The following is a 12,488-nucleotide window of genomic DNA, read 5'->3' on the forward strand; positions in this document are numbered from 1 at the left end:
GTTATCGGCAAAAATCCACACCGATAGTTTTTCCGGGTTGCGTCCGTTGCTGGAGCGGCTGAGAAGTGCGCGCGGTCATTACACAGCACGAGAGCGCTCAGAATAGAAGAGACTGCTGGCATTATACAGAGTGAGAGCGGCCTCTAGAGGACAAATAACAAACTATCACTGGCTGAGTTGTTTACGTTAACACGTGAGGCAGCGCGCAGCATGGAGAGAACACGCAGCGAGAGCGCAACACCGACAGCAAAACGGTATGAATACATAACACTAAAGTAGCTACATATTGCCATATCATTACAAATTAATTCATTTGTTGACTAGATGCTGCATCAGCAGAGAAAGAACAGTAGTTTGCCGTCGAGGCTGTGAGGACTCTAACATTACCTCAGTCAACCGTTAATGCAATGTGACAAAAACACACGCAGACCTGACCCAAATGTTTTATGGCGCAATTGTTACAATCTATTTGCATTATTTTTATCCGGCTGGTCACTTTTATGCGTTCATTAGCCGACGAAGTTGCATATTTAAAACTAGTGACGTGATTGCTTTCTCAACATTGATATGTTCATGCAGCCGACAGAAACGTAAACTAATCAGAAACGCGTTCGATTTAAGATCTTTTTAATCACTACAATAGATCTTGTTATTTTTGATTAGATAATCATCAAGTGTTCTAAAATATAGAAGCAAATAAAGTGAGAGACTATAGGCTATATTACGTATACATAATACAGGTCTTTATTACATTTTAATGGCCATCTTTAAGCACGACTCTTTGGAATCATATGAAATGGTAACACTTTACAATAACATTGCATTTTTAGCATTAAATAAGGTTAATACAAGTTGTAGAAGAATTATTCATTGTTACGGTAGTTTGTTAATATCAACATTTACTAATGCATTTGAAATTGAGTTTTAATTCTTATTTTATCTTTTATTACCTTAGTTAATGTACTGTGAATGAACTAACATGAATGATAAAGGTACAATTGTATTGCTCATATTAATACATGCAGTAAAAAGGTATATTGCATTATGCATATAATTCATGAAAGCTAGTTAATACATCCTTGTTTACAAATGGGACTTGCAAAGTGTTACCTATGAAATGTACATATGTTTCTAGGTTATAGCTAACGAAACCTGTAATATTTTAATGTTTAAATTATTTTCTGTATAAAGTTAATATATTCATATTTATTTATTTAATTGAGCACATTTCAGTTCAGCACTGTTTTATTGTGAGTATGATGTTTGTTTTTAATCCAGTATCCATTAAAAAAAATATCGGTTGAATTATCGGTTATCGGCATGTACGGTCAAACCTAGATATCGGTATCGGTAAAATCCACTATCGGTCGACCTCTACCAGCGACAGCCCTGAAACCTGAAGGATCTGGAGAAGGTCTGTATGGAGGAGTGGGCCAAAATCCCTGCTGCAGTGTGTGCAAACCTGGTCAAGAACTACAGGACACATATGATCTCTGTAATTGCAAATAAAGGTTTCTGTACCAAATATTAAGGTCTGCTTTTCTGATGTATCAAATATGTCATACAATAAAATGCAAATGAATTACTTAAAAATCATACAATGTGATTTTCTGGATTTTTGTTTTAGATTCCGTCACTCACAGTTGACGAGTACCTATGATAAAAATTACAGACTTCTACATGCTTTGTAAAAAAAAACGTTTCGAATTTTTTAAAATAGCTACTTCATCGGAATGGTACGAAGCTCGGTGACTTTTGTGGCAGTCACTATGGGACAAAAAAAAAAAAAAAAAGTACACTTGATTCAAAAAAGCTAAATGGTTGTAAAAAAAAATAGTCATACTTGTGTAAGTGTTATTAATGGGAAATAGAAAATTATGAAACATTTTTACAAATCAGCCACAAATGCCAAAAAAAGTACACAGCAGTGAAGGGGTGACACTCTAAAATATCAAGAGTGCAAAATAGACTCACTCCACCCACCCCAATCCCAAATGAACTGGTGTGACTGTAACACAAAGCAAGTTCTTGCAAATGTGTGAAATAAAATCAATAATTTAGTCACAATGCAGTAAAAAAAACAGACATCAAGGAAGGGGTTACACTAGAAAACATCAAGAGTACAAAACACACACTCCCTTACACACACTTAGGCTACACAATCTCTGATAAAGAATTCCTTTTAGATTTGTTACATTTTTATTGAATTTTGATGTTATATGTAACAAAATGTCTTTCTGTGTTCCGGTTTAACTGTAGAAAAATTAATGGAAAAACTGACACCTCAAATCAACATTTCAAAAACCTAGTATTTGAGAAATATCTAAATATATAGCAAAATCCTCAACCTAATAAAAGTAAGGTTTTATGTTTAAATCAATTATAGAATGTACAAGCCCCTTTATAAACGTATAGCTAGGCTATATAAGAATCTATAGGATTTTTTCATTTTTTTGCTACCACCAAATGACACTAATCTGCCTTCAAAAATTGGATTTTAAAGGACTATTTTAACATGAAAAAATACATATTTTTTACAATTATTTCGTATTATTTACAATGGGAAAAAACTGTCCATAATTATTGCATAAATATTATTATTATTATTATTAACAAAATTCTCTTAAAATAAAAAAAGGAAAATATTATTGAACATTACATTGATATTATAATACATATTACATTGATTTTACTGAAAATAAAAAAAGTTATGTTTCAGCAATTCGGCCACTTTTGAACGTGAACACCACAAGCATGACTCCCAAATGAACAATACCAGAGGGTTAGCTCTGTTCTAAATGTAGTGCGCTACATACCTAGAAATTTTTGGAAGCCATCACTGACATGCTTCTGAAATAAAGGGATAATCATGCTGCCTTCTAAGATTGTTTTTGGCCAAATTAGAAAGCAGCATCACATATGTTCTCCACGTTTAAAGGGATCATTTACCGTACTCATCCTCATGTCATTCTGACTTTCTACTGTGGAACATAAAAGATAATATACTGAAGAATGTCTTAATGTTGTTTTGTCCTAAAAACAGCTGTAGCTCTATTTAAAAGTTGGCTATTTCCATAGTCAGTATTTTTATATGCCCTGTGTGATTTTTGTGCTTATAATATTGCATTTTTAGCTTAGCAACAAGCTAAACTCTGTTGGGGTAAGGATGCACAATATAAAGGTACAACACCAGTTATCAGCTGATATTAAAAATATTTTAATTAGGGCTGAAGGAAAAATAACGAGTTGGCGCCAAAGATTAATATTTGCTGTCTAACATGTTAGAAATAATTAACGCAGTATCCATATTTTCACTCCCTGAAGTAAATGCTAATGTCAGATATTTTAAATACAGTCTTTATGTTGTTTCCACAACAACATAGTGTTTTGTTATGATTCAACATCTGTGTACTTATGATTCCAAATTCTAAATGTTAGGAGTGATTAATCATTATAAATTTTTCTTTTAGTTCATATAAATTTATCGGTATTGAAATCCCCCATATTTTTACATTTGGATTTCCTTTGCCATCATCAAACACTCAGAGTTAATATTTAAAAACACTGTTAAATGTAATCATTAGCAAATCTCATAATGATTATCCATACTTATTGTATTTTATATAGTTGTGATGCCTTAAATGACTTGTAGCATTTAAAATTACAGATTTTGTGTGTTTTGTTTTATTTATTTATTTATTTAGTCCAAATATTATACGATTTTTTAATATCTGCCATTTATTGCTTATTAGACATAAGATAAAACAAAAATAACTATTGGTATCGGCCATGTCTAACTGAAAGTTGAGTCTCCTATGCGTGTAATGAGCACTAGCCTATTTGTGCATGTGACTGACCATTAAAAAAAAGTTACTGCCAAATCAGTCACATGATGTTCTCTGTCAGTTTAGATGCTGCCTTACAAGGCCACTGACAATGTAGCATACAACCCTCTAAGTTTTGAGAAAAGAGCTAATGTCTACACACATGAACACCTGTAAGAAAGAAGCATTATAGAGCTTTATACCTGAACTCTATAATGGTTACTCTTACTTGTGTCTCTTCAAAGCAGAGGAGGGGGTTTACCTGAAAATAGGTGTGTGTCCTGGTTTGGGTTTGTTCCATGTGAAGTGAGATGGGACAGCAAGAAACTGCTCTCCAGATCCATCCTTCTTTAATCCGTGCATGGCATCCTCACCAGGTGAGTCAAGCAAAGGAGATACATTCCCAGAATCATCCATGCCCACGTCGCCCTTCCCTGGCTGGATTGCTGCTGTACAGTCCTGGGAGGTCTTCCTGGTCTTGGAGGGGATGTCAGCCTCAGAGGGACAACATTGGAAAGGGGACATACCCATGGATGGGCTTCCTATCCAGGTGTCTTCAGTCACGCTGCCCCTGGGAGAGGGGCCGGGAGTGGCAGTCGGGGAGTGATGGGGTGATAAAGAGCCCAGGCAGCATATATCAGCGCTGGAGTGGCGTCTCTTCCCACAGGGCGATGTCGGGCGCGAAGAGGGCCGTGAAGGTGAACGTGGGCTCAGCCAGTTCTCATCTGTGACGCTGTTACGGGGCGAATGACAGGGCGACTGGCGGGGCGAGAGAGAATGGCCGTGTGAATGAGAAAGGGAGTGAGTGAAGGCCTGGTGATGATGATGATGCTGCTGCTGCTGTTGCCATACTTCGTCCTGTGGTCCAGCCTGCGGAGAGCAGCCAGGCGAAGTGAGCGGTGAGCCCAGGGTAAAACGCGCCGCTGCTTCATTTAGTTCCGAATCCACATCATCGTACACATGTGAGATGGATTCGCAGGACGATGCGTCTGAGAACCAGCTTCGTGAGGAAAGGCTGCTACATGGACTCGGGCTCAGGGACGAATCTCGATACGAATGATCTAGAGGCAGGTATAGGTGGTCTCGAGACAGAGGTCTGTCGTGGTAGTCTCCATCCGGACCCTTTGCTCTCATCTCATCGTCGCTGGCCTCCATCTCCTGCTGGCAGCTTGGGGAAATGGAGGTGATCTGGATGCTGGGACATTCAAAGGCCTTTGGTGGGCCGTTCCCTCCTCCACCCATCCCTGTGGACGTGTATTTAGAGTCCTGATGCTCATAGCTTTGCTCATAGGTCTTTTGGTGGGCCTGCAGGGAGGGGGAGGTGGCAATGAGTTGGGCTGGGGGCGGGCATCCATGCCGCTGGAGACCGTGTGATTGGTTCACCAGTAAAGGAGGTTGGCCAACATTGAGGATGTAAAATGAGGTGTTATCATCCGTTTCTAGATCTGAAAATAAAACAAAACAACACAAATCAAAAACAATACATGATGTCAATGCAACAGTTTTTTACAGACTGTGGAAAAAGCTACATGCCCAGAGCAGCTGCAGCTGCAAAAACTATGACTTGGTGGTGCTCACAAACAGACTATTTTGCTTAGTAACAATGAAAAGCAGAGGAAGAGTCTGGAACCGGCTTGTTTGTCTTTGTACTCTTGTATTTGCCGTTGCTTCATCAACACCATAATTAATACAACAATCTGAAGGGCTGTTAAAAAACATGTAAATACTATTTGACTTCCTTTCTTCTTCATGACAAGCGGGTGTTAGAAACATAAAGCTGTGCACTGCTGCCCTTGTAAAGGGCTGTATTTCTGCTTTTCTATTTGTGCTACCTACTGTCAGAGAGTGAATTTGCATTGTCTTTCAGTCCGTCTGCAAAAGATTTTTGTCGCATAAGTCTAAACAGACAGATCGCATGCAAAAATCAAAACCAAATTTTTGTGCAGAACATTTGAGTTGCAGTGAACAGGCCTTTAATGTCCCATATACTTAACTGTCACATACATATAAAAAAATATTAAATGCAAAATATTAAATATTAAAAAGTAAAAATGGCTTATATTTACACAAGAGGTGGGTGATATGATTGTTGACCAGTAAAAAAATGTCATTGTAGTTTCCTGCACCCCTTTTCAGTGGCAATGCAGTGATACAGTTTTATGGACATTAGGGCCTGAAAACCAGAACTATGGTACTCAGTACCAGCATAGACAGGAAGTGTGCATGAAAGAAGTCACTCACAGAAACTGCATAACGTTTACCGAAGTTTACAGTGTAATTGCTTGTATAACTAACACATAAATAATTACTGTCTATTGAGGCACTTCAAGGTCTGCGTCTGTCTACTGATAAGGGAGATGAAAGAGAACAGGCTATTTTCTCTCCTCTCTCTCTCTCCTTTATTGGACTGCTGTTCTGATAGCCTTGAAAAGGAAAGACTTGGGCTAGTTGCAAACAAGCCACTGGGGAATCTGTAGACACTACAACACTAGCAACAGGTTAACAATAAGAGTGTTATGGCACAAACGGTACTGATATCTCAGTATCAGCGCAAGGGGAAGGGGTGAGAAGAACAGAGAGAGAGAGAGAGAGAGAGAGAGAGAGAGAGAGAGAGAGAGAGAGAGAGAGATCCATAGAGTCTGATCCATTTAGAAGCGGATATAATGAGACAGAGCCGGTGGGTTAGTCAATGGGGAGAATTTTGGGTGGGGTGACAGATGGGCTCAAATCCAGAGAGGAATAACCCGTGCACATGTCATCTATCTCAGTACGTGCGCAAAAAACACACGGAAAACAAATTCGCACATAGGCGTATGCTTCGGCCTGTCACCACATAGACCGACCTTATTAATAACGCCAGCTCGCACACACACACACACACACACACACACACACACACACACACACACACACACACACACACACACACACACACACACACACACACACACACACACACACACACACACACACACACACACACACACACACACACACACACACACAGATGGCTATTATGCTCTAATACTGTACAGACACACACCCACAGAGCATATTGTGCCTGTGGTCTATTAAAGGTTATTGATGAGCTTCCAGTGACTGGGCAGAGGGAACCTGACAGGGCCAGACAGCAGTGAGCAGTCAGTGAGATGTGTTTCTACAAGCTGCATTCAGCCCTACAGAGTCAAAGAAACAGCGTTGCGATTTCACAATGCAACGCAATCAGGTCTTGTTAAAGGAGCTGTATGTAAGAAATGTATTTCAATTAATCATAAAATGGCCCTGAAATGTCACTAGACATTAAGAAATCATGTTTATTTCAAATACTTATATCACTGACAACAGTAGTCTGGCCAGGATATTGTCATTTAAAAAGTGCAGTTGCAGCCCTCAACTGATGTTGATGTTGTCATGTTGTGTTTTGGTCTGATGCTCCACCCTCCACCTATCTACCAATCACGAAGTCAGTAGTGTTGCGACATCCGGGTTGCCAGCTCTGCTCAATTACCACAGCTGCAGCTCATCACGTTCCTGCTGGATCCTGCAGCCGATCTGGCAACCTCGAGTCAGGGAGGAGGGGGAGGGGATACACCACTCTACAGTAATTTCAAAGTGATTGCAGTACTAGTTTTGGCCACAATCTTACATACAGCTCCTTTAAATATTATCTTGATTCCCCACTGGTATCCTGCTTTGGGAGAAAAGCATTAGCTTAATACATGCATGTAATGAATGTAAATGAAGTCATCATGACTTTTCTCTCACTCTTTCTCTCTATTCTCTTTTGACTGACTGACTCAGTTTTATTTTTCTCTCTTTTATGTTTTTCTACCCCATTTCTCATCTCTCTATTCCTCTCCATCTGATCAATTTATTTATAGATGCTCCACACACTCCCTGTCATAAGACATGCCTATTTGTGATGACAGAGCTAGAGAGACAGGAAGGGGGACAAACCTACATGTCACACAAGACTCAACATGCCAATCCAACTGTGAACTCTGACCCCGCGGGAAACAGACCACTGGGAGTTCAGTCTATCAGTCTGACACACACACTGCAGTATAAGAACTAAAACATGTTCAGAATAACATTCTACTACAGCGATCTTCCAATCCAAGAGATAATCGGCAAAGGCAAAACCCATGTTTTCTTTTACTCACAATTTCATTCTGAAATTTCATTCATTTTTGCTGCAAAGGAGGCTTTGATTAATCCACCATACGCTGACTGCCAGTTCATTAGCATAACGCTATGAATAAATGCAATGGTCATGGAGGGATAAAATAAAGGAGAAAAAAGGCACTAAAAGCTGAGCATTGGGAGCAGTGAAAAAGCAGGCTGATGATTTGAGTCTGATATAAGGCTCAGATCGGACATGTAAAGAGATGCTTGAGACATGTATTGTAATGCTATGGGTGTGCTTCAATATAAAATGGACATAGAAATTAATTTTTATTTAGTTGTAAGTGTTTCAGCCTCGCTCTAAAATGCCCCACAGAGAGCTGGATCTTTTGGCTTTCACCAGGTCCCGTTTCATCAGAAATTTGTAGTCATTCAATCCTTTCTATAGCCTAGCCAATCAGTATAAAATATTTTGGTTTTGTAATAATAATAAAAATAACAACAACAACAATAATAGGGTAACACTTTACTAACACTTTTATTTTTAATGCACCTTATAATGCATGTATGATCTCAGCAATAATTATAACCACAGTTATAAAACATTACAATAGTCTATTCATTGAACACCCTTTTAGAAAGTATAATGCATTAAAAAACATGACGATCATACAATTTCAGATGACAGAAGTCCCCGTTTATGACCTATATGATCTGAAACAGAAAATGTGGTGAGATAGTCCCTACCCTGCTTCTCAAAGTAGAGGTATGTGAAGGAAGGGAGCAGACAGCCTATGCTTCTTCTCAGCACATTATTTGTAAGAACAAAAGCATTTGCGTCAGGCTAAAAGTAAATATGCTGTTAGGCCTTCCTCAGTTTTCTAGATGTTCTACAAAGCTCTTAATTACAGCTTTGAAGACTCACCAATAGAGCATTGAGTCAGTTCAAACCATTTACACGCTTTTTAATTTGTACAAAGATATATTATATGTGTTTGTGTGTATATATATATATATATATATATAGAGAGAGAGAGAGAGAGAGAGAGAGCGAGAGAGAGAGAGAGAGAGAGAGAGAGCGAGAGAGAGAGAGAGAGAGAGAGAGAGAGAGAGAGAGAGAGAGAGAGAGAGAGAGAGAGAGAGAGAGAGAGAGAGAGAGAGAGAGAGAGAGAGAGAGAGAGAGAGAGAAAGAGAAAACAGACTAACAGAAAATGAGTGATGAGCAACACAACTACCTCTCCAAGAACGGCTTGTTCCCCAAAAGACCTTTCAGACTCCCTAGCGGAGCTAATGAATATCATGATGAAAGCAGTATGGGCATCCACTGGCCCTCAGCTCACATGATAAAGATAAATACTGTAATGTGATTGTGACATCTGCATCATCTAAAAGTGGAAAAGTGTGGAAAACCAGCAGCGATTACTGTAAGTGCTCTGAATTTATTCATGTGATGGCAAATATATATTATTATCAAAGAGCCGCTTAATATTTCTGTAAAAACCATGATACGTTTCTTCAGGATTATTTGATGAATCGAAAGTTAATAAAAAAAACAGCATTTATTTGAAATAGATCTTGTACATTAGATAAGTTGTATAATATTTTGTTAAATGTATTACAGAACCTCTCAATCAATTTAGTGTATCCTTGCTGAATAAAAGTATTAATTTCTTTAAAAAAAAAAAAAAATCTTACTGAACCCCAAACTTTGTCGTATTTTATCTGTGTGCAGTACAAATACATTGCATACTTGAAGATGATTGTTGCCTTGTACACACACACACACACAGTTCCTGCTACCTTACATCTGCTGGGAACGTCAGTGAGAGAAAACCTGACCCAGATCAACCCAGAACCATCTGCTGGAAGAAAATGGGGGAAACTGCAAAAGTGTAGAATCATGACTAATATGGCATGCCGTATAATATAATCTATGATGAGGAAAGTACAACTGATCTGCAGTATGAGGAGAGGAGTCTCAGTGTTGCCTGCTGTTCAGATCCACATCAGACTGGCTATCTGGTTAAATAAAGAGCCCTAAGAGGCTTTGCTGTTCCTAAGCTAATAATAGTGGGAAATCACTGCAGTGCGCTGAGAAGCACTCAATGCATTGCCCAGTCTGTGACACTCCTAATACACAGGCTTTCACCAATAAAGTCACCCAGAGGTGAGTCCAACTGTCCCTACCTGCTGCAGTGTGTCTGTGTGTTTGTGTGCATGTTGTGTGGTTTAAGACATCAATATCAGATACAGGATTGAGAGGGAAATCATGTCAGCAAGCAAAAGTAGGTCTCCACGATGTATAGTTTTAACATCGATATCGCGATGTGCACATCCGTGATAGTCACATCGCAGGATGTGCGATGTCAAGTATAGGGATCGTAGTAATTAATCCATGTTCGTTTTTTATTCATAATCTCCCCATCGCCGGCAGGCACGGAATCCATTTTTGCGTGAGTTTGTCATTACACGCAGAAGACAATATTCCTCCGCCCAGGCGAGCAACCACCAAGAAAAGGTGCTAACACCAATTCTCGCCCAGGACAACTGGGAGGTGCTAGGGACTGGAAGATGCTGGCTGATCTTGATCAAAGGCTTATTTTCCACCTGAGATTGCCACTAACCTACGACCAGATATTGTTTTGTGGTCTGGATCAGCACGCATTGTTCAACTGATAGAGTTAACAGTGCCATGGGAGGATGCGGTAGATGAGGCATATGAGAGGAAGAAACTGCGGTATGCTCATCTGGCCACTGAAGCAGAACAGCGAGGATGGAGAGTCCAGGTTTATCAAGTGGAAGTGGATTGTCGAGGTTTTGTGGCACACTGTATAACCCGGTTCCTCAGAGACGTCGGATTCAGTGGCCAAGAGTTGCGTCGCACAGTAAAGAACTTATCTGAAGCAGCAGAAAGGAGCAGCAACTGGCTGTGGTTGAGACGGAAATATTCTGGCTGGCTGGGTACAGGCCGCCACGCTACGGTTTCGTAGAATTCTTGAAAACTTGAAGAGTCAGTTGGTTTATTTGTATAGGTTGTATAGCATTTACAGTCATTACGTTCCTGTGTATATTGCGTGAATGACGGGTGGTTGGGCAGATATTGTGTTTTGCGGTAGGTGGTATGCCATACGGAACCGTTGCCACTGAAACTGCATATTAACGCACCAGTGGGGCTCGACAGCCTTAGTCAAACGGGTTGGCGCGTATGGTTGGGTTGCGGAGAGATTGTGAGATTGTGGTTAGGTCTCAGCAGCAGGAGGGATGTAAAGGTCAGTAAGCTGGGCTGAGTTGAGTGGGGGACGGAGGGGGGTGACTCTGGGACGCCAGAGTCACTGTCGAGCCCTCTTGAGGTGTCGTGGGCTAGTCGACGAAACACTGAGGACGGAAGGTGCCCACTTGAAGACCCTAGAGATGTCCCCTACTCGGCTCAATCCAGACGGTTGTCGTGCTGGTCCTGTAGTTGCAGCCGTCGCGTGTGCTGACGCGCCAAGTACACTGCAGCCGTTAACGCCGGACAGAAGGGGAGTCACACCACCATATGGAAAGAAGCGTAAATGAATGGAGAAGCATAGTTTACTGTAAAGCTACGTCTTAGTTTTGCTTATCTTGGCGAAAGCCGAGTACAAATCAGCATGAAGTTTTAACATCTACTCTCGTGTAATGGAAATCATGTGTGTTCTAATATGTCACATGGCGATGGCGCAACCTCCCACAGCAACGCAACTCATTAAATTATTGGCTGTTTACTTGTCACTCATAGCACTTTATCAAGGCATTTGATAGGCTGTTTATGATTCAGGGACGGTGGACCAAACTCGTTATGTGGTTTCATGTCTTTTTACATTAATACATCTTAAAGCTGCCGTCGGCAACATTTTTTTGATCATATTCAGTGAAATCGACACTATAATCCGACAGAACAACATAAAGTGGTTTTAGAAAAAAACCCGAGCATCTAACTCCACCTGGAGCGTGTTATTTGTTTTGCAAAAATCAACAGCTCCCGGATCATCGGGTCCAATCAGCGCAGGGGGGTGTGAGATCTGACTGTCAATCACAGATCGGGCACACGCCACCCCTCGCGCACGTTACAATCACATGCACACGCCGGAAATGTTCGCGCAGTAACGAAGATTGATGGCGGATGTATCTCGCTTTCAAAACACTAAAAAATCAAGTAAGCTCATTTAGAGTATAAATGACGTTAGCAATTGCAATCTATCGGTAGATTAGCCAGGGCAGCATACCTCCAAATACTCCATGGTGTTGATGGATGCTGATGAGACGGGCGCGTTCACAGATAACCTGGTGCACACGCACTGACGAGCACGAACTCGATGGGAGGGTATCCGTTGATAGTGGGGGAGGGGCATGAGAGTTGTAAACATTAAAAATTTTGCCTAAGTCCACTCAATCTGCCAGACTTGCCGACTGCAGCTTTAAGTGAAATTATCGAGTGTTATATCGAACATTTTTTCTATTGTTAACGATAAAGGTATACCGTTGATAAATACAGATACTGTTGTATCACCCAGGCCT

The 12,488-nt window shown here is 40.4% G+C and overlaps 1 protein-coding gene across 1 annotated transcript in view; it reads right to left on the reverse strand.

Annotated features, from left to right (window-relative positions):
• nfatc3a (nuclear factor of activated T cells 3a) overlaps positions 1-12,488 on the reverse strand; it is a 145,150-nt gene that overhangs the window by 88,492 nt on the left and 44,170 nt on the right. Inside the window, exon 2 of the mRNA XM_056265442.1 lies at positions 4,087-5,269. Within this exon, the coding sequence (XP_056121417.1) occupies positions 4,087-5,269 (1,183 nt within the window). The remainder of the gene's footprint in view (positions 1-4,086; positions 5,270-12,488) is intronic.

The sequence above is a fragment of the Rhinichthys klamathensis genome, unplaced genomic scaffold (assembly GCF_029890125.1).
Source record: "Rhinichthys klamathensis goyatoka isolate OS25496 unplaced genomic scaffold, OSU_Roscu_1.1 h1tg000232l_1, whole genome shotgun sequence".
Classification (NCBI taxonomy): Eukaryota; Metazoa; Chordata; class Actinopteri; order Cypriniformes; family Leuciscidae; genus Rhinichthys; species Rhinichthys klamathensis.